This window comes from Papaver somniferum, chromosome 6, assembly GCF_003573695.1.
Source record: "Papaver somniferum cultivar HN1 chromosome 6, ASM357369v1, whole genome shotgun sequence".
NCBI classification, from domain to species: Eukaryota; Viridiplantae; Streptophyta; class Magnoliopsida; order Ranunculales; family Papaveraceae; genus Papaver; species Papaver somniferum.
The window spans coordinates 144,159,923-144,183,204 of record NC_039363.1 but is presented as its reverse complement, the minus strand read 5'-3'; the positions used below and the strand labels follow the sequence as shown (position 1 = coordinate 144,183,204).

The window sequence follows — 23,282 nt, the reverse complement described above, 5'->3', positions numbered from 1 at the left end:
CAAACCAAAATAAAGTAAAACTTCTTAACATTATTAACTCATCTCACTCACTGGTGTAGAGATATTAATGTTACATCATCAAGCTCGTCCTTCTTTAATATCATTTTCTTCCTTCTTTTGTTCCACCACCACCACCAGATGCAACAACGACCATTTAAGGGCGCTGAGACAAACATTTCCCTTCCAAATGCAAGTAGTTCATTTATGTCACATTACACTTGACTTGAGTAAGGAGCTACTCAATTCTTGAGCTATCGCAATCAGCTCTAACTACATTGGTTTGGCTGCGCAAACAATTTCGAAATGGTAAATTCTATCCAGCCTATATCAATGGAGGCCCTGGATGATTAAAGAATGGTCCAAATGAGATCAACACAAAATTGATTTAACATTACAGATAATCATTAGCAAAAAATACAGATTGCTTCTTTTTCAGTGTTTACAATCGCATGAAAATTCAGACTACTAAACCGATTCAAAATGTCTATCAGTTTTCATAAAGAGTCAGCTGTTTTTGGAAACTATTTTACACCATTTGGATGAAAATGAAAAAGTCTCACATACCCGCTGCAGCTCCAAATAAAATGCTACATACACGTGAATCGTTTTTGGCTGAAGCCAACTACAAAATTTCTTTAAATTTAAGCTTCACGCATACATATATGCGTATTTTCAAAAGACAAACTATAAAAACTGCAAGTAGTAAGCTAGACAATTAAAAGGAGGTAAAAGAGGTATAAATTAATCTTAATATTAATGACATGTTATTAAAATCTAAGAGCGCATCATCATCATAATGTCTTATTTCAACTAATTTTGATTATTCATCTTCGCTTTAATCCGTAAGTAGAATTTTGGGTTCTAACATTCACAAACCCTCACCTCTCTATTCATTTCTATTCCGTCTTTCTTTTCCCCATTTTTGTTTTGTAGCCTTTAATTTTGAATTTCGGTCGACTAAACCCATAAACAAACCCTAGATCTCAGTTATTCTGATCTCGGAGAGAAGTGAGAAGAATTTTGAGTGAACTGAAAATCGATTTGTTCTGCTGCTAAAATGAGAAATCTAATGGTTGAATTTCAATAATTCTTTAATAACTAAGATTTGAATGTGCAGACATTGACTGAGGCACAATGAACGAAACTGGGTGGTGAATGAAAAAATGGGTGAAGAATTTTAATTTTTGTTCAATTTCCTTGCCACCCTTAGGGAGAAATTTATATATTGTTATTCTTTTCCTCGGTAGAAATTTTGTTAAAAATGAAATGAAAAAGAAAAAAGAAAAAAAAGTAATAAATCAAGATTTAATTTTAATTTGGGTGTACGGCCTTATATATTTTGCAATGCTACTAATGGTATCATTTTACTTGGATATACCAAATTGCATATAAGACAAAACATATATTGCGTTAAGAGATTGGTACACTCCCAAACAAAATGACACCCCCATTAGCAGACATGATATTTTGAGCGTAGAAAGCTGGAAGCTTTAATTTGGAAGACGTAGAGGGCGTGGCGTTTTACCTATATAGGCGCAGGAGTGGCTACCGTTTGTTTTTCTTCTGTCGGACCTCACCGTGAGCGGTCATCTAGTTTTACATAATCCACGGGTGAGCATACAAACGGAGGCTCACTTTACAGTGGTCACAAGCGAAAATCTAATGGAAAGATCTCACTCCAACGCGCATCATGAGGTTTCAATCTAGTCTAATTTAAAAGAGTTTGGGTGAAAAACAGGTATACTAATAATTAATTCCGGCACTAGCTAATATGTTCTGTTGACCCACCAGTACATATGAGAGAATAATGTATACTTCACGCGATGACGATAATGACAATTCATCAAACGCCTCTGTACTTTGGACATTTTCTGAATTTCCACGTTAGTTAGGATCTCATTAGAAGACAAGAGATTCACAGTCTTAAACATTCGTTCCATATTTATCGGAATAACGGTGCACGATCACTAAGATTCCTAATATTTGTTTCATTCACGTATCTAGAAGAATCAAAAAATGAGTGAGTCAGTGACAGTTCATATTTTGTTTCCAACACTAAGTACAAGGCTGTCATGTAACTAGATCGAAAGATACAAAATATAGTTATTGTAGATCTGGCGTAGAGTTAATCATGTGATCTTAGCTCAGAGGTATTGTATAACTAGGTAAGAGTATATAATGGTCGATCTTGTTAGACTGGTTGCCTACCTTGTGCGACAATCCAGTCTCATCAATTATATTGATTACCAACTGAACAAATTACAGCACTTCGAAGGCACCACAGGCAGTGTTGTAGCTGTTGCATGTTCAGCTACCTTGTTGCTCTCGCGCTGTAGAGCCTTCCTTTGTTTTTTTTAATTTTTCAATAAAATCTTTAACCTTTTTCTTCAAAAAAAACACAATTAACCTTTCAAAACAGCTAGGATGACAGATTTGTGTGACTGAACTTTAAGCCGGCTGCAACAAGATAAAAGTCCCAATTAGAGCTTGTGTTATTGTATCCTAACTTCACATTGTTCCCTACTGTCTTTTTTTATACTTTCTTTTTATCTATTTGCCGAATCGCTACTGTCGTTTTCCATGAACAAGGTTGTAGTTCTTGTAGCTCTTGCTGCTTCACTTGGAAACCTGTTGCAAGGATGGGGGAATGCCACAATTGCGGGTACCAAATTAATCTAAACTAATCCCACTCTTAGTTTAGTTCAAACATGATCGATCAGTAGTTAGTGTTCAGCACCAAGTTATTTGAGAAATTTAACCTCGTTGTTTTACTTATGCACATGCAGGATCGCTTCTTTATATTAAGAAGGAATTCAATTTAGAAAACGAACCTAAGGTAGAGGGTTTGATCGTAGTTATGTCTCTTGTCGGAGCAGCAATTATTACAACATGTTCTGGGTCGATAGCAGATAGCCTTGGCCGACGTTCAGTTCTCATGCTCTCATCAGTTCTTTATTTTCTTAGTGGTTTAATCATGTTTTGGACTCCCAATGTTTATGTCCTCCTCTTGGCTAGACTTGTTAATGGATTCGCCATTGGTCTGTCTGTGACTATTGTTCCTGTTTATATATCTGAAACGTCTCCTCCTGAAATAAGGGGATTACTAAACACTCTTCCACAGTTTACTGGCTCTGGTGGATTGTTCTTGTCCTACTGTATGGTCTTTGGTATGTCATTGAGGACTGCTCCAAGCTGGAGGTTGATGCTTGGGGTTCTATCTGTCCCTTCTCTCTTTTATTTTGCATTTACCGTGTTTTTCTTGCCTGAATCTCCAAGTTGGCTTGTGAGTCAAGGGAAAACGCTCGAGGCTAAACATGTTTTGCAGAAGTTACGCGGCAAGAAAGATGTCTCAGGTTCATTCTCCATCCCCGCTTGTTCTTTTCAGATAGTGTTGCATAATCAGTCTCCTCAGTAATAGAAAAAATCTAAATTAGTTGCTGGGCTACTATGATATAGGTGAGATGGCTTTGCTGGTTGAAGGAATTGGATTCCGGGAAGATGTTAAGTACAATGTAGTTGTGTCTACTGATTTCGGTGACAATCACAAAGATGCAACCGCAGCAGTGGCTAAGTCCGATGACAATTTGGAGAGCCCTTTGCTCTTGCCTCATCAAATAGTGCCTATTACATGTACAATGGCTCGTCCATATGAATCAGTTCTGAAAGGGCCAAGGCTGAGTGAGCTCTTAGAACCAGGAGTTAGGCATGCTTTAATAGTTGGGATAGGGCTTCAATTGTTCCAGCAGGTAAATTTTGTTTATATGTACACTACGTACCCGTATATGTGTTTTGCTTCTTCTAATACCCATGTCCCAAATCTCATCGGTGGGTACAGTTTTCCGGTATAAATGGTGTGCTCTACTATACACCTCAGATACTAGAGCAGTCAGGTGTTGCAGTTCTACTTTCCAACATGGGCATTGGCTCTGATTCCACATCTCTTCTTGTTAGTGGCATCACAACCTTGTTGATGCTTCCTTGCATAGCCGTCACCATGAGGCTCATGGATATTTCAGGCAGAAGGTTCAAAATCTTATAGTAGTAGTAGATTTCTTATGAATTTCCGTCTTTTATACTAACTTTGATGCTTTGACACTGCAGGGTTTTATTGCTAAATACAATCCTTGTTATGACCATGGCTCTTGTAATTCTTATCATCGCCAACATCAACATGAAGATAAATTCTGTTATTTGTGCTTTGCTATCAACTGTGGGTGTTGTAGTTTACATATGTAGCTTTGTAATGGGATTTGGTCCAATCCCAAACATACTCTGCTCCGAGATATTTTCTACCAGAGTTCGTGGTCTTAGTAGCGCAATATGTTCCCTCGCATATTGGACCGGAGACATCACCGTCACTTACACTTTCCCCGTGTTGCTGAATTCCATTGGTCTTGCTGGTGTATTTAGTGTGTATGCTGTTGTTTGTATCATATCTTGGGTTTTTGTGTTTCTTAAAGTACCTGAAACTAAAGGTATGCCCCTTGAGTTAATAAGCCAACTGTTCATAGTTATGCAACAAAAATAGTTGACAAGAACAACTGTACTGTAAAATAGTTATGATAAGACAATTCTTAGCACCATATAAGTTTGTGATTAGTCCAATGTGCGCAGTTCTTTTATCTTCACATTGTAAATTCCTAGGGTGTAGTTTGTGTTGCATGCCACATGCAACACCGTCCAAGTCATCCAGACAAGACAACGCTTATCCGGCATCTCCCAAATTCTACTAAAAGTTTGACATCTGCATTCATGCTTAAATGGAAAATCAAATAGTAGACAGCATGGCATCGCATGGGATGAAATAAGTCAACTGTTGCTGTGTTTTGATAAGTTGAGATATCAATGGTGAGTAGATAATGCGGTGCACTAATTAGTATGATCATGGAAGGATAACAGGCTATCAACAATAAGAAGTAATTATGACGTGACTTAATGATGATTGATGATGGAGAAGAGCATGCCACGATCTGAGCTCACCCCTGGTTTTAACAGTTTATTAATGAAGTGGACACGTAAAACTGATGTGGGCGCTGCAATTTCAGAGAGTAGCTCCCATGAATGCGACTTTGATTAGTATATCCACTTATCTAGATTTTGAGGATCAATATATTAAAAAAGTTCAACTTCACAATATCTAATATTGTTGCATACTGGGGAATTATCTTAAGAACATTTTAACTTTTCATTGTTAAAAGTTTACTGCAGCCAGAGATAGTGATTCATGGCCTCCCACGAACATCATCCACCACCTACTGAGGGGCCATGCATAATGCATCCTTGCAATGGCTCGTCCTTTTTTTTTTATATATTTTCTGCTATGTTCAACTTGATGAGTTATATTAAAAAATTATTAAGTGAAGGCCTTGTTAACCAATGCAAGGCGTTAACTGTGGTCCAATTGGGAGGAAGCAGAGACACCTTCAAACAGCCAGCTAGCAGAAACAAGATCATAAAACAGAAACAGATTTGATTGATTAATCGATGTCTGCGTGTAAGTTGCAATAAGGATAATTGCATCCATCATCCGTAGTACCTTTGATCTGGTCCAATTACTAGTAGCTAGCCCTTTAAATTCTTGATAATTTGGAGGCATCTTCATCCAACCTTTGAGATTATTCATCCTTCATTCATTATCTCTGGAGCTGGACTTATCCGGTTCTCAGGTGTATATTTAACCATCTTTAATATTTTTTTTTGTTTTGTTTTTCGAAAGAACATTTCTTGCTTTGTTAAGTTCTAGTCGATCCCAAGCCTAAATGTGGCTAGGCTGGCTTAGAACTTTTACCTTTAATGTAGTTGATATATGCATTTCCCATATTGACTTTGAGTTTGCAATGCCATGATAATGTTTGACATATTAGTGGAGAGATGAAACTGGATTCATGATTTTGATAGCACAAGTAGCTAAGATATCTTATTTCATTGAGTTAGAAGGCTGAGAAAAATACTTGATTTTAAATTTTCGGAAGTACTTTAAATTTTGTGTTGCAGGTTAGTTAGTTCTTTCGAGATTTTTGCATTCTGTCAAGTCCGGCAAAATGAGGGGTGCAGTGCTTGTAGCTATTGCTGCATCCATTGGTAATATGTTGCAAGGATGGGACAATGCGACCATTGCAGGTACGCCAGCCTTGTGTTTTCCTCTGAATTTCAAATTCCATTATGATCATGAAAACAAATGAGAAAAAGAAATTGTGTGGTTTCATTTTATCATGCAGGGTCCAATCTTTACATAAAGAAGGAATTCAGTTTGGAAAGTCAACCGACTATAGAAGGTTTAATTGTAGCAATGTCACTAATCGGAGCTACGATTATTACTACATGCTCTGGACCAATGTCAGATCGAGTTGGCCGTCGTCCGATGCTGATACTCTCATCATTTCTCTATTTTCTCAGTGGTCTGCTCATGTTATGGGCTCCCAATGTTTACTTTCTCCTTTCGGCAAGACTTATAAATGGATTTGGAATTGGTTTGGTTGTTACTCTTGTTCCTGTTTATATATCTGAGACTGCTCCTCCAGAAATAAGAGGATCATTAAACACTCTTCCACAATTCAGCGGGTCTGGTGGAATGTTCTTGTCGTACTGTATGGTCTTTGGGATGTCATTGATGGCTTCACCTAGCTGGAGGTTGATGCTCGGTGTCCTTTCTATTCCTTCTCTCATTTATGTTGTATTAACAGTATTTTTCCTTCCCGAATCTCCGAGATGGCTTGTAAGTAAAGGGAAAATGCTCGACGCTAAACATGTTTTGCAGAGACTGAGGGGCACAGACGATGTAGAAGGTTCGTTCTCGAGATGTTTCGTTAATTTTCTATTCATATAAGATAGACATATATCTGTGTACAAAATAAATGTCCTTCTCAAATGGTGATGGGTGATGTTGATCACAGGTGAAATGGCGTTGCTGGTCGAGGGACTTAATTTTGGAGGTGAAATATCATTTCAAGAATTCATTATAGTCCCAGGTAAGGACGTCAGTGATGATGAAGAAGATACCACCGCTTCTAAAGACCAACTAAAGCTAATTTCACCAGAGGATGGCCTTCATTGGGTTGCAAAGCCTGTCACTGCTCTTCAATCCCGCCAGGGGAGTATGGAGAGCCAAGGTATCCCACTTAGGGACACTATGGTCACCCTCTTCGATAGTATCCACGAGAAGTGTCCTGAGCAAGGACACGTTCTGTTTTCCTGTGGTAGCATGATGAATGTGCCAGAACATCGTGAACAGTATGATGAAGAAAGCCAGAAGGGTGATGAGGAACATGCAGGTGGTACACCAGTTTCTGATTTTGATGACAATATGCGGAGCCCATTGTTGCTTTCACGTCAGGCAACAACCAATGGTGAACAAATCGGTATAGGTGGTGGTTGGCAATTGGCCTATAAAAGGACTGAAAAGGAAGGTGAAGACGGAAAAATAGAAGAAGAGTTTAAGAGAGTTTATTTGCATCAAGAGGATGTCTCTGAATCTCACCGTAATTCACTTATTTCGCTTCCTATCTGTGACATTCCGGAAGATACCGAGTACGTCCATGCCGCTGCTTTGGTGGGCAAGTCTATGATTCATCCATCTGAAGCAGCTTCAAAACAACCAGGGTGGAGCGACCTTTTTGAGCCAGGAGTCAAGCATGCATTACTGGTCGGAATTGGGCTTCAAATACTTCAGCAGGTAACTTCCCTTCCAAAGTTCTTGAAATCAATTAGATAGTCAAGACTAAACTAGCATTGCCTATAAATACTACATTTGAAAGCTGCAAAAGTACTTTTAATTACTTGGTTTGTTTGTATGAATGGCTAGTGTCATATTTCCGTTATGCTGTCTCATGCGCTTCATATGGGTTTCTTTCTTGGTTGTGCAGTTCTCTGGCATAAGTGCGGTTCTCTATTACAGCCCTCAGATTCTTAAGCAGGCAGGTGTTGGAGTTCTGATTTCCAACATGGGCATTGGTCCTGATTCTGCGTCTATCCTTATTAGTGCTCTCACAACCTTCTTGATGCTTCCTTGCATAGTCGTTGCTATGAGGCTTATGGATAATTCAGGAAGAAGGTAATTCTTATTTTAATAAATCTCATAACATTTATTTACCTGGCTTGAAAAGATTGCCCCATAAGTATTTGAACTTCATGTTATTACTTTTGATCTTGCACCTTCTTAACAAAATCTTCTTTAATGTAGGAGCTTGTTGCTTACCACAATTCCTGTACTGATTGTGTCGCTGGTAATTCTGGTCATTTCCAACCTCGTAGAGATGAACTCTGTCATTCACGCTGCAATATCAACCACAGGTGTTGTTGTCTATATATGTTCCTTTGTCATGGGTTTCGGACCGATCCCGAACATACTCTGCTCAGAAATATTTCCTACTAGGGTCCGAGGTCTCTGCATTGCAATATGTTCCCTGGTATTTTGGGCATCAAACATCATCGTCACTTACACACTCCCTTTGATGCTCAACTCGATTGGCCTGGCTGGTGTCTTTTCTATCTATGCAGTTGTGTGCATTATATCCTTGGTATTTGTTTTTCTAAAGGTTCCTGAAACCAAGGGTATGCCCCTTGAAGTGATAAGTGAATTCTTTGCAGTTGGTGCAAAGCAACAAGCAGAGAAAAATAACTGATGCTGCTGCCAGAGACACTAGCACACTTCCAATATGGACTTCCACATGGTCGTTGCATGAGAATTCGCTAATACTAGAAATGAGCAAAAAGTTTTGAACTTATATCACTTTCTCAACTTTTTCATGTGACAGTTGCTTTTCCCCCTCATGTATAATTATGGTTTTCTTTTTCATTTTTGGTTTCAAAAAAAGTTCAAAATGCAATTTCTAACAGTGCAAATCTTTATTACTGAAATATTAGAGACAATCTATTGTAAATCCAAATTAATACAAACAGAAGAACCTCAAGTCCATGTATGGGCATGTGAATTGATTCAAAAAACATCGAATATACAAGTATCTGCATTTCAAGTACACAAAACTTCAACTGATACAACATTGAGATTTCTATTAACAAAATAACTTCTTCTCTTCTACATTAACCAATGTTTGCGCCGATCAACAATTATATTCGGAATAGAAGTATCGAGTGAATAATAAAGGAAACTAAGTGATCCAACTATACAGATTACAAAGAAAATTACCACTGACACGTGTAGTTTACACAAACGTGGCATTAGAGTTTCTTCATTTCCTCAGATGATGTATCATTTCCATGCGAGTTTGGAGATACAGAAGAACTATTTCCTGCTTGGCTGCCATTGGATTTCCGATCTACAGGTGCTGACTTGAAAGGTCTTTCAAAATCTCGTGCATCGCTAGGGTCAATCACCATTTTATTGAGTTTTTGCTCCTGAAACGAGAACAAAACCCACAATTAGATCATGACAAGTTTTTACACATCAAACTAAACGAGGTGGACTGATTATAGCCTCCAGCATCACTTACATTCTGTAGGGACTCCAGTTTCTTCTGTAATGCTTCATGCTCAGCTTTAATGCGATATGGAACTCCAGTCTTTTGATACATATTATTTTGTGCCAAGTCCTCATCAATCTCATTGACAGTAGTAGCAAAAGGATGGTTAGCTGGAATCCATCTGACTGTATCAGGGTCGACATCTGGAGGTATTGAATCCCCTTCCTTAATAAACATGGTTGGCCTCTTCCACTGGTACGCCCTTGATCTCCTCCTTTGATGGCTTGATTGTTCATCTTGGGTTAGAGTTATAGGGGCGAGACGATAAACCTTTCCACACATTTCAACGGTTGAGTTGGTCTCATTCACTTTCACTAATGGATTATCAAATGGATCATCATATTTGAGTGGCCCTGAGCTGTTGTTTAATGCAAAGAAGTTTATAAAAATACAATGTAAAGCAAATTGATATCACTTTCTGTAATTCCATCCATGACGAGCAAAATTGCTATTTTAAACTCCCGCAGATATAAGAGTCATTAGAGTACGAGTACAAACAGTAAGGGATGTTAGGGATAGGAAACATACATGCCTCTTCTATCAGATCTCAACTGCCCTCTTTTAACAAGATCAGCAACAGAACCATGGTGACTGTTCCTGGATTTCCTATTGATATAATCTCTTACAGCAATCAGCGAAAACGAAATCACCACACACCATATTGCAACATGATTTGTGCGAATCTGTCGTTTTATCTGAATAAATGCAGGGTTAGGTACAACATTTCTAGATAACATTGCTTGCCCTAAACTGCTAGATTACTCAAATCTGAGAAATAATTCTATTAGAAGAGAGATACCTCAAATACCACAGGAGTGACGTTGCTGCTAATCATTTCTCTGAATTTGCTAATCTGATTACCAGAATCCCTAACTTCCTTGTCATTTCTAATTCGTTTCTCATCAGAATCTTCCAAACTACAAATAACTTTCACAGGGAATTTCTGCTCTACTTTTCGAGGATTCCAGCTTATATAGTTCGAACCAAATCGAAATTTATCTCCAATTGCAGAAATCCTATGGTTCGTTTTGGATTTTGCAGGCTATTGAAAATACATAAAATTGATTAGTAATTTTTTGATGAAAAAGGAATTAGATTGAAAGAAAAACAAAAAGACATTAATTATTTACCTCAAATGAAATAGATTGAAACTGGAGAAGAGTAGCAACGTTCGATATTACTGCCATTGTTTATGATGTTAGGTTTTCAAGTCTTGTGTGGAAGTTGAGATCATCTTCAATTTTCACTTGGGAACTTAGAGTTAGGGTTTTACAGGATTAGAGCAGGAACTGTTTGGTCCGCACTCACCAGGGTCCAAGGATAGATTTTGACTTCATTTTCAGAAATTTAGGATGGCTGAAGACACCCACTGTTTTAACGAGAGCGCCCTTAGTGGTGTTTCGCAGTTTAATATTTTGCCGTCTAACCGGCCAAATAGTCGATGCGTGTTTCACGATTCATTTCCTTTTAGTCTAAATTTTCCTTAAATTTAGGGAGAACTAAGTTTTATATTCAATAATTTTGAGATTTGATTAGATTTTTACAGTGATCGGGAAACTGAATTTCCCTCCTTTTTTTGTTCTGGCGAAAAAATTAATTTGATGTTCAAAACTCCCCATTGGTCAAGTTGTAAACATATCGCATTCATTATAAGCCAGGGTTTACATTCATTATAAGACAAGGTTTGCATTCATGCAAAGGGTAACTTTTACTATGTTCTTATCATTTGATAAACTTTTTATTTTCTTGTATTTCCTGCATCGATTCTCTTCACTGTGTTTTGTTTCTTATGTGATTCCTTCGTGACCCTTTCTTTGCTTATTTCATTCCTTCGTTGGCCTCATTATTGAAGCTTATTGCTAACAAATTAAAATCCGTTTTTTTGGCAGAAAGATATCTTCTTTTGGTTCGCCATTTCTTAAAATAAATTCATAACAACAGCATAACTAGGGGTGCACATACCCTACCCATACCCGCCAACCCTACCCTACCCGCCAGTTTTTTAACCGTATCCTATCCTATCCACTATTTGGCGGGTAGGGTGGCGGGTAAAGATTTTCTTAACCGCCAGTAAACGGGTAGGGTGGCGGGTATAGGACATATCCTACCCACCCTACCTAGAAGTGCACATACCCTACTCCTACCCGCCAACCCTACCCTACCCGCCAGTTTTTTAACCGTATCCTACCCTATCCATTATTTGGCGGGTAGGGTGACGGGTAAAGATTTTCTTAACCGCCGGTAAACGGGTAGGGTGGCGGGTATAGGCCATATCCTACCCACCCTACCCGTTGTGCAGCCCTAAGCATAACACCATTTCTTAAATAGATTGATAACAACACCATAACACTGAATTAAAACAACAACTCTTAAACTAGATATGATATTCTGAAATAAAGACTTCTAGGAAACAACAGTAAACTTCATATCTTCCCTGACTTTATTTAAATTTCTAATTGGATCCCAGTCTCTGCCTTCCTCTCAATCAGGCTTCAATATTTGTCTTAGTTATTCAATCTTCTTCTTCGGAATCCTCTACCTCTATGATTCCGCCGGCTCGTTCTTGTTGATAGATAACCGATTTTTCATGAACATAAGCATAGTCAAAACCAGGAGAATATTCAGAACGAAAGTAATTAGAGGTTACCGGAACGCCGGTAGGCAATCGAGTATGCAAATCTTTGATAGCCTGGACCCCCAATCTTGCCTTCTCTTCTGTGATGAGGTTGTATAAAGCTAGTCTCTGTGCTTGTGCAGGGTACATAAAGGTCTCACGATGGCAAACGGCACATCGAAAATACTGAATACGATGTAGTTGCGCTTCCTTGCAACGTATAACCCTAGTAGAGGAAATCTGAACACTAATTGGAATTCGGAAATGGTTGCAAGCCATTTTCTAAATAAATCTATGATCTTAGTTCTTTCTCTAAATTCCTTTCTGTTGTATGAGTGGTGGTATTAGACTTAGCCTTTTTATAGCCTGATCAATCCCATGGGTTTCTACAAACATAAACGCTTTCTTATTCTCTTTACGTTTGGATCTTTTGAAATTTAGACGTCTAATCTTCTCGTGCTCGTCGTTTGGGCACAAATATTTTGATTAGTGGATTTCTAGCATTGATCGATGCATGCACCTTTAATTTTTGCATAAATTTCAGTAGACTTGGTATCCTATTTGGTATAGCTTCTGGTCGTGTTACATCGATCATTTAATTCCTCTAGTTTGCCTAGCTTAATAGCTATTCCTTTTCTTCTGCTTGAATACTCTTATCCTTCTTGCTTTTGCAGTGTGCATTTAATCTCTGGGGTTGATTATACTCTTGCTGTATTTGTTTCTGATTCTGCTGGCAAGCATATCCTTTCCCTGTCTATGGCATTAAATGATTTCAAATCGTTCTTCTTGACCATCCTTTTATCCAATTTGGTTGTCGGATCCTTATTGGACGAGGTTTAAAGTAAAGTAAACAATTTCGATTTTTTTAAGGTTAGTTTTTCGAGGAAAAATATTTGATTAAATAATAAGTAGTTCATTTAACAGTTTCTGCATTATTCATTTTATCATCTATGCATTCTTTTAGAGTTTGCCATTCTTCAACCTCTTTGCTCATCTTATCTAGGGCTGCACGTGGGACGGTACAGTTCGGATTTCTTGTGAACCCGGTACCTGTATCTGGAGTTGACCGGTACCTCATTTTGTGGACCGATACCTGTACATGTACCTGGAGTTGTACCTGTACCTGTAAGACCGGTCCAGTACAAGTCCGGTACCGGGTTTTTACCTATTATAGTTATGTAATCGTCTTCATCCAAATTTATTGATAATCAAAAGATGTCCCAAATTCCAAATCGATTACAAACGGTGTATTAATCATTAATCAATTTAAGAGATGAGTTTGATCAGTTATTGAATCGCAACAAAATCCACACTTTTATGTGTATTCAACAAAATCAAAAGATAACAAAATCAAGATATCCAATTAGATCTCCCCTTTGGAGGTCATTATCTACTGCCCTAGATGAACAACACAGCAACACCTTCTTTTCTTGTTTCAATCGAACAACATGCTGCATGAACCCATCTCTCCTTATCCCCAGACCACAGGTCCATCTCTACCTGAATCAAACCGCAGAAAACACTTAACATATATTTCAATTGTGAATAATCAGGAGATACTAACAAAGTTATCATCTTGAATAAAAAAAAACATGTTCTGCAGAATCATGAAGAACTCAAATGAATCAACCTGAACATAAAAGTTAGAAACCAACTTAATCATCTGAGATTCAATTTAATTTCTCAATCTACTAATATAATGTCTAAATATTAAAAAATCAAACAAACCCCAATTCATTATGAAAATCAAGAATCTGGGTTTCATACCTAAGAGACAATGATGTCTTGGATCTTTTAATTAATCGAAAATCAAAAAGATCAACCACCAACTCTAACTATGAAGCAAACTTGAAAATCTCAATAGATGAGCATCTAATAACAGATTAGAATGTAATGAAATGGATCGAAGCCAGAGATGGAAAGACCAATTACCACTAGTATGAAAATGAAGAATGAATTAAGATCTATGTTCACTACTTCTTCTTCCTGCGGGACTTGGCTGCGCTACGGAAAAAAAAGAAGAAATGAAGACAATTGATATAAATATGTCTCTCAAAACCTAAGATGGACGACTAAGATTAAACTTTAATTAAAAGATCAACGGCTGATATTCACCGGGTTATTTGGTCTGGTACATGCCGAGAATCATTAGGAACCGAGTAGCTGTACCGGTCATACACCGGTTCCCTATTTCATTCCCGTTACCTGTACTCGTTGTTCCGGTTCCGGTACGGTTCCGGTTCTTTTTTCCCGGTACCGGTTCGGTTCACCGGTCTGGTTCGGTTCTTGTGCAGCCTTAATCTTATCCATTTAGTTTATTATTCATTAATCCTTTGCATTCATTATGAGCAGCTACGATTTATACAAACACCTTAGTGAATTGTCTGTTGCACAGCGTAATGCTAATTACACGAATGTTGGTATATTGCCTGTCATCCCAGCATTAATGAGAGACTATGGGATTAAGGAAAATTGCATTCTGGCTAGAATTTTCTCAACTGAGTTTTATTTAGTTGAAGATATTATATGAGTTCTTCGTCATTTCTGGGGTCTTAACATTTGCTTTCAAATCAGGGAAACTGATCTTAACTTATTTATCATTACGTTTCGTACGGCGGAAGATCTGAAATGGATTGCATTGAATGGGCCTTGGTATCCTTATGGAAACGTTCTTTCAACTATTTCTGCTTCTCATGGAATGAAAATATCTACAGAGTTAGTTAATTAAATTCCTCATTGGGATAGTATTTCAAATTGTGGACGTGAACATAGAATGGGAGATAGACTAGGTTTAATAGCAAGCAGAGTAAGAGTGGTTAGTCAAGTTTGTAATGGAATTGGGAATTTTGATTGTGAACCGAGAGTCTTAGTGTGGGTTAATATAGAAAATCTATTAGTGTTGAAGTTGCTGGTTAAAGTCGAACATTATCCTGCGAGAAACCTGATCTTCACTTACCACAATCTTCCATCAAAATTTTGCTCCCACTGTGCTCGCTTTGGCCATAAGATTAACCAATGCGCCATCCTGCAACATAGACCATTGGAGGATATATACGACATATCCATGCACTCACCAGTTTCGGGAGATGATATTTTCTGGCTTAACGATACCCCTATCCAAATATGAAATCCTAAAGATAATACTGATGCACATGGAAATATGAAATCTGTGGAGAAGTACTTGAATACACTGGGAAACAGAGAAACCTTATATGAGCTCTTTAGAGAAGAACATCCAGTGCAAGGGAATCAATCTTCTGTGCAACATGCTGATAATCGTACGTATGAAGTCCTAGGACCGGTGACTTATGATGAGGAAATGCCTCTAGCATCTTCTTCCATTCTAGGCAAACATACTTTCTTTTTAACTTGCCTGAAAATTTAATTCCGCTGCATGGGTCGATCTCCGACTCGGCTGGATCGGGTAACTCGGAATCATACCGGGTTGTTGCTGCTATGGGACCGATTGAGGATATCTCGGTGCCATCTCAGGAGCCACCTTTGATTCCAACTAACTTGGATAACCCTGCCCTAGTTCCTAATTTGGTTAACGGAAGACTTTCATTCAACTCTTCTTCTTTTGAAGACGCTCAGGAAAATTTATCCTCTCCTATCTCGGTTAGTTCTAGTTCAGTATCAGTTTCAGCATCGAAAATTATCCCCTTTCATCATAATGAGCATTCATTGCATTCATCATTTGCATCTCCAAGTACTCAACCAAATTTAAGGAGCATAAACAGGAAGAAGATGATGTTCTACCAGTACCTTTCAATTTGGACTCCCCATATGTGCAAATGGTTGAATTCCAGGTAACCCTAAATTGACATTGCTAGTCTTCTTACTGAAAATTGAAGTCTTCTTTTATTCTAAATATCTTTTCTCTTACTTTTCCTATAATTTGCGTTAAAATTGCATCTGATTTAGTTCTTAGTAATTGCTATTAGATTTTTTTTTTTTTTTTAGCTTTTACTCTCTAGTTTCTTGAGGCTTGTTGCAATAATGAAAATTATTGCTTGGAATGTGCAAGGATGTGGTAATCCTTTCACCCAAAATCACCTAAACCAGTTAATTTCTAAGGAAAAACCAGAAATTTTGTTTCTTTCTGAAACTAAGTCTAAGAATTACCTAGTTAAGAGGCTGATTAAGGATTACCCTAATACCCATATAGTGAATCCTGTAGGGCAAGCTGGAGGACTAGCCTTAGCTTGGGTGGATGGATTCTCATTTGAAATAGTCCAATGGAGCCTAAATATGATAAACATTCTGGTGCAAACCAATTCTGAGTCTAAAAAATGGTTTCTTACTTGCTTCTACGGCAGTCCCTATCCTAACTCTAGAAATGAAGCTTGGGATTTCCTTTCTGAGATTTCTGAACAAGTTGATAAAAACTCAATGCCTTGGGTTCTTTTAGGAGACCTTAATATGATTTTTAGCCAAGATGATAAGAGTGGTGGATTACCTTTTAAAAAATCAGATTGTAGCTATTACCATAATATTCTCAATAATGCAGGACTCTTAGACTTAAGTTTTAAATGGTATGATTATACCTGGAATAATCATATAGAAGGCACTAGTAATATCCAGGAAAGGCTAGATAGAGCAGTAGCAAATTTAACATGGAGTACGCAATTCCTTAATTATGAGCTCTCACATCTGGTGGCAGTTGGCTCTGATCATTGCCCAATAGCTTTAAATTTGGATACCATGTTTTCAAAATTGGAGTATACTTTTAAATTTTATGACACATGGCAAAAGGAAAGATCATGTGTCTTAACTATAAAGGAGTCCTAGAACCAGATTATTAGATACACACAACTGAATTCTTAGTTCTAAATCTCAAAACCCTCCAATCCAATCTGGACTTCTGGAAGAAAAACATCTTTGGTTTGCCTTCTAAACAGATAAAAAAAGTTTTACACCAAATAGATAATTTAAACTCCTCCATGCATGTTTTTCAAAAAGAAGTTAAGATTAAAGAAAAAATTTCCCAACTAGAAAATCTTTATGCTACTCAAGAAGCAATAACAAAACAACAATCTAGGGATAATATGATCCAGTTAGGAGAAAAAAACACTAAGTATTTCCATATTAAGACTATGAAAAGAAGAAAGTGGAACAATATAAAATGTATTAGAAGAAGCAACAATGAAACAACTTTCAAAAGAAATGAAATTCAAGATACCATAAATGAATTCTTTTCTAATCTCTTTTCGGCTCCTTTTCCCCCTCCTTTGCCTTACCCTATTCTACTTCAAAACATTTCCCCTTGTATTTCCATAGATGACAATACCCTCCTTAATTATGTTCCTTCTAGCGAAGAAATTTGGTTAGTTATTAAAAACCTTAAACCAAATAAATCTCCTGGCCCTGATGGCTTCCCAACAAGCTTCTTCAAGCTGAATTGGGAAACTATAGGTGAAAAAGTTACCTCAGCTATTTAGGATTTTTTTTATTTCTGGAACCATTCACCCGGAATTCAATAAAACTTTTCTTTTTCTCATTCCTAAGAGTAGACATCCTAAGGATCCTAGTGGTTTTAGACCTATAGGGCTTTGCAATGCGATGTATAAAATAATAGCTAAGATCCTTGCCAATAGAATCAAACCCGTGTTAAATAATTTCATTTCCCCTTTTCAAGTAGCTTTCCTCTCTAAGAGGCAAATTTCAGATAATAATTATTGCTCAAGAAATCATTCACTCCTTTAAGAAGAAGAAAGTGAAACATGCTGGAATGGGAATTAAAATAGATATGTCCAAGGCTTTTGATAGAGTTGACTGGGATTTTCTAATTAATGCAATGAAATCTTTTGGTTTCGGTTCTAACTTCTGCAATTTGATACATCAATGTATCTCTTCCTCAACTATTGCTGTCTTACTTAATGGTTGTCCAGGTTAGTTCTTCAAACCCTCTAGAGGGCTTAGGCAAGGAGATCCTTTATCTCCTTATTTGTTCATAATTTGTATGGAAATTTTTTCTAGGCTGCTTCTAGCTGGAGAAGAGGAGAAAATTGTTCATGGAGTGAAAATAACCCCAAAAAGTAGTCCTATCTCACACCTTTTTTTTTGCTGATGATTGCCTTCTTTTTGTTAGAGCTGATCTTAAGGAGTGTCACAATATCCTTGCTTTGATTGATTCCTTTAGTGAAGCTTCTGGCCAACTTATTAACTTTGAGAAGTCTGGTGTCTTTTTTAGTAAAAAATTTCAGCCTAAGCATCAAAGGATGATTAGTAAACTTCTAAGAAAAATAAAATAAATAACAAACCCTAAGGACACTTATTTAGGAACACCTCTCTTCATCAATAAAGCTAAGATATAATTATTTGAAAGCACAGTGGAAAAAATGGAGCATAGAATACAAGGTTGGATAGGTAAAACTCAAGCCCAAGCAAGTAAAATGGTTCTCAATAAAGCAAATCTAGCCAGCATGGCTAGTTACCAAATGAGTTGTTTCCTTTTACCAAAGAAAATCACTAAGAAAATTGATGATCTACAAAGAGATTTCTGGTGGGGAAAAGAAACTAACTATAAAAGATATTACCTGAAATCTTACTCTTGTCTTTGTAAGCCTTTAAAAAGAGGAGGATTAGGCTTTAGAAATGCTCATAAATTTAACCTTGCTATGATTAGCATGGAGATTATTAACAGAACCAAAGGCTCTGTGGGTGTCACATTTAAAACCTAGATATTTCAGAAACGCTTCTGTTTTTAAAGCAAAAATACCATCTTCCAGCTCATGGATCTAGAAATGCATTAGTAAAGGAATCCAACTAGTAGAACATAATATCATATGGGAAATAGGAGATGTAAATAGTGTAAACAGTTGGGATGATAATTGTGCACCACAGTTAGGAAATAATCTTAGTAGCTATAGAACAGTTACTAACTCTAATTTAACTCTTGTGAAGGATCTTTTAGACCCACTCCACTATGAAGTGGAATACCACAATTATCAATGCTTTGTTCCCTGCTCATATAGCTAAGAAAATTTGCAATATCAGAATAGTGAAGGGTAAATATGATACTCTTAGGTAGCTTCTAACAAACTCTGGAAACTTTACAGTTAAATCCATGTATAATAAGCTCAACGGAAGAACTGAAAATCATTACAACTTAGGACAATTTGAATCCTTTTGGACTCAGTTATGGAAGCTTAAAGTATCTCAAAGAATAAATATTTTTGCTTGGAAATGCTAACATAATTTTATCTCTACAAATTTGAAACTCTCTAAATTTATGCATGATGTTCATCCTAACTTCTCCTTTGGATGTAATGAAAAGGAATATACAGAGCATGTGCTTCTTTTCTGTCTTTTTGCTCAATCTGTGTGGGTGATGCACTTTAATATATCTATCACCTTTTTAGACATATGTAAGGAATGGATAGGAAAAAAAGAAACATTTATATCTCTTGAAACAATTCTGACCAATGCTTGGTTTATATGGAAAGAAAGATGCAACAGAGTCTTTGACAATAAGCAGCAAACACATATTCAATTAGGAATAAAAATAAGTAGATTTTTAGATTTTTGGAACAAAGATAACTGATAGACGCATTTATGTGTCTAATATATCTTAATTGTATATATTGTTAGTGCTCGAATTTGTACTTATTTGGTTATTTTATTTATTTGTAGGTGTTTTTTGGAAAAATAAGGCTTTGCGGCAAAATTGGCTAAAAATACGGCATTTGGACCTCAGTAGATAACATCCCGGAAGCGCCCTAGAAGTGTACCGGAAGCACCCCAGAAATACCCTGGAGGAACCCCGAAAAAGTGTTGAAAACATCCCTGAGAAAGCGATTTTAGCACCCGTGTTTTGGATAAGGGCCACCCCAGGGCACCCAAGTCAGATGCTAAAGTCACCCATACTCTGGATAGGGGCGCCCCCTTTCTTCTTCACATTTCAAACTTAGAATTTTGGAGGGAAAAAATGAAGTTTCACTGGCAGATTTAGAGTTCGATTCTTTGGGAATTTTAGCGAGATTAAAACGCTGGAAACCATTGGGCTGGATTTCTCATGACTAAACAGGCCTAGTACAATCTATTGGAAGCAAACAATTGGGCTGGAATGCCGGAAAAAGTGAATCGAAGTTCAACAGGACACGTGCGCTGCTGATTGAGTTCAAAGATTTTGTGAGGAATTTCTGGGAGATTTTCACGCTAACTATACTTGCACTTGGTCTTCTTCAAGTCATTGGAGAGTTTTGTGGCAAGGGAATAGCTTAGTAGACGCGTAAAAAGAAGAAAGAGAGGAAATATATGTAACTTGCTGTGGAGACAAAAAGAGAATTTTGGGGAAGATTTAGTGGACCTGTTTAAGTATATATAGATTGTTTCGAGTCATATAGGGGTTATCAAGAGTTTGGGGAAGGTTTGGGACGCAGAGGAGCGAAGAAGAAGGATTAACAACAATTCCCACCTGCTGCTGCTGCCATTAGAGGACCTTGAAGAACACGAAGAACAGACTGCGCACATCAGTCTTATTTTCCGCAGCGTCAACAGCAGCAGCGGAGTGTCGTTACTTCACTGCAGTTTCCTTTTGTCAGCTCTTTTTGGTTTTAAAGACCCGCAGTTATTTCGTCTGTTACTTTATGGTTCGAGTTGACTAATCTTTTCCTAAGTCTGGCTGAAGACTTTAAACTTAGCACTTCTTGGGAGGTAACCCAACATTCATGCGACACGGTAATATCTTTCCTTATCTCTTTTGCTTCAAATGGTAACAGTTTTTCCTTGTTCATGCTTTTAATTTCATCTTTAAAACATTGAGGACAATGTTAGATTTAAGTTTGGGGGTATGGGAGAAACTTTTTAGTTGCAGTATGAATAAATAAACTCCAGAGCCTAGAAATTTATGCCTATTAAGGATGGCACTAACCAATCTAAGTGGATGGAAGCATTTTGATTGTAGGAGTTGAGGAACCAATCTGATTAGATGGCAACATCTAGAAGAGTCTATTCATAAAAGCACAGAGCTCAGGTGTTAGAAATAACATGATAGTTTCACCATATCTCGTTGAGTCCTTTTCAATTCTATTTTTATTTTATTTTGTTTTAAAACTATGTTTCTCTAAGTGATTAGGTGGGGCTCACGATTCAAGTTGTTACCAATACTAGGGTGAATTAGAGTGATTGAGATACAAAAAAAAATAGAAAAAAAAAATTATTATGAAAAAAAAATGGTAGTTACCAAAAAGTTAAAAAAAAAAATTATTATGAAAAAAAAATTGAGACCAGACCATTTGACCAAAAGGAATAAATTCAATAAAGTCGACCACTGGTACCCTTGTATATGCCAGTTGTGTGGACCTAGAGTTAGGTTATCGACCACTGGTACCCTTGTATATGCCAGTGTGTTGATATTAGTCAGACTAGTATCTCAATCCATTAGGATAGGTTCATTTTGGCGGAGGCCTTCAGACAGATATGGGAAACACCGTTCACTTAGTAAACATCAAAACCATCTATGTTTTTCTATATCCATCTTCTCGATCTATCCATGTGATTAGTTTTGACTCCGAATATTGATGTCCATAGTGCGACTATCTTAGTAGAGCTCTGTCACTTTATATGAATTTTAGTATGCTTGAGTGCAAACTCGTGTACAACAATTGGAATTTCGCATCAGGGTACTTCTTCCTATAGTCAATAAGTATGCCAACCAAGGAGATTCTTTAGTGCCTTCCAAGGTTCTGCGTAGATAGCTAAGGTCTGGAGTACGGGTTTTGTGGGTATATCTCTAGTAATCCCTCCCGAGACTATAACTCGGCCACTAGGGACACCTAGGGGTTTAAAGGCTTATTGCATACGCTAAATGCAATCGACGATGCCTGGGACAGTGAGTTAGGATTTTATTTTGTAGTTTTGATTTGCTCGGGACTAGCAAATAATAAGTTTGGGGGTATTTGATAGACGCATTTATGTGTCTAATATATCTTAATTGTATATATTTCTAGTGCTCGAATTTGTACTTATTTGGTTATTTTATTTATTTGTAGGTGTTTATGGAAAAATAAGGCTTTGCGGCAAAATTGGCTAAAAATACGGCATTTGGACCTCCGTACATAACATCCCGGAAGCGCCCTAGAAGTGTACCGGAAGCACCCCAGAAATACCCCGGAGGAACCCCGAAAAAGTGTTGAAAACATCCCTGAGAAAGCGATTTTAGCACCCGCGTTTTGGATAAGGGCCACCCCAGGGCACCCAAGTCAGATGCTAAAGGCACCCCTACTCTGTATAGGGGCGCCCCCTTTCTTCTTCACATTTCAAACTTAGAATTTTGGCGGGGAAAAATGAAGTTTCACTGGCAGATTTAGAGTTCAATTCTTTGGGAATTTTAGGGAGATTAAAACGCTGGAAACCATTGGGCTAGATTTCTCATGACTAAACAGGCCTAGTACAATCTATTGGACGCAAACAATTGGGCTGGAATGCCGGAAAAAGTGAATTGAAGTTCAAGAGGACACGTGCGCTGCTGATTGAGTTCAAAGATTTTGTGAGGAACTTCTGGGAGATTTTCACGCTAACTATACTTGCACTTGGTCTTCTTCAAGTCATTGGAGAGTTTTGTGGCAAGGGAATAGCTTAGTAAACGCGTAAAAAGAAGAAAGAGAGGAAATATACGTAACTTGCTGTGGAGAGAAAAGGAGAATTTTGGGGAAGATTTAGTGGACCTGTTTAAGTATATATAGATTGTTTCGAGTCATATAGGGGTTATCAAGAGTTTGGGGAAGGTTTGGGACGCAGAGGAGCGAAGAATAAGGATTAACAGCAATTCCCACCTGCTGTTGCTGTCATTAGAGGACCTTGAAGAACACGAAGAACAGACTGCGCACATCAGTCTTATTTTCCGCAGCGTCAACAGCAGCAGCGGGGTGTCGTTACTTCACTGCAGTTTCCTTTTGTCAGCTCTTTTTGGTTTTAAAGACCCGCAGTTATTTCGTCTGTTACTTTATGGTTCTTAGCACTTCTTGGGAGGTAACCCAACATTCATGCGACACGGTAATATCTTTCCTTATCTCTTTTGCTTCAAATGGTAACAGTTTTTCCTTGTTCATGCTTTTAATTTCATCTTTAAAACATTGAGGACAATGTTAGATTTAAGTTTGGGGGTATGGGAGAAAAATTTTAGCTGCAGTATGAATAAATAAACTCCAGAGCCTAGAAATTTATGCCTATTAAGGATGGCACTA

At 37.5% G+C, this 23,282-nt stretch overlaps 3 protein-coding genes across 4 annotated transcripts; 2 read left to right on the top strand and 1 right to left on the bottom strand.

Annotated features, from left to right (window-relative positions):
* Positions 1-2,127: 2,127 nt before the first annotated feature.
* LOC113286269 (monosaccharide-sensing protein 2-like) lies at positions 2,128-4,760 on the top strand. Of its 2 annotated transcripts, XM_026534931.1 has the most exons (6): positions 2,128-2,497; positions 2,597-2,662; positions 2,787-3,353; positions 3,457-3,746; positions 3,836-4,023; positions 4,102-4,760. In XM_026534931.1, the coding sequence occupies exons 3-6, from the start codon at positions 2,858-2,860 to the stop codon at positions 4,526-4,528; spliced, it is 1,401 nt and encodes a 466-aa protein (XP_026390716.1). In that variant the 5' UTR covers positions 2,128-2,497; positions 2,597-2,662; positions 2,787-2,857; the 3' UTR covers positions 4,529-4,760. The 2 variants fall into 2 exon arrangements, with proteins under 2 accessions (XP_026390716.1, XP_026390715.1); XM_026534930.1 differs by having other exon boundaries at positions 2,128-2,662.
* Positions 4,761-5,477: 717 nt separating this feature from the next.
* LOC113289645 (monosaccharide-sensing protein 2-like) lies at positions 5,478-9,129 on the top strand. The gene is made up of 6 exons (XM_026538968.1): positions 5,478-5,666; positions 5,995-6,120; positions 6,219-6,785; positions 6,894-7,672; positions 7,863-8,050; positions 8,180-9,129. Exons 2-6 carry the CDS (start codon positions 6,042-6,044, stop codon positions 8,619-8,621), a joined length of 2,055 nt encoding a protein of 684 aa, XP_026394753.1. The 5' UTR covers positions 5,478-5,666; positions 5,995-6,041; the 3' UTR covers positions 8,622-9,129.
* Positions 8,984-10,795, bottom strand: LOC113289646 (protein MULTIPLE CHLOROPLAST DIVISION SITE 1-like). The gene is made up of 5 exons (XM_026538969.1): positions 10,610-10,795; positions 10,279-10,521; positions 10,008-10,174; positions 9,450-9,837; positions 8,984-9,354 (listed from the first exon to the last, which is right to left on the bottom strand). The coding sequence occupies exons 1-5, from the start codon at positions 10,664-10,666 to the stop codon at positions 9,178-9,180; spliced, it is 1,032 nt and encodes a 343-aa protein (XP_026394754.1). The 5' UTR covers positions 10,667-10,795; the 3' UTR covers positions 8,984-9,177.
* Positions 10,796-23,282: the final 12,487 nt, after the last annotated feature.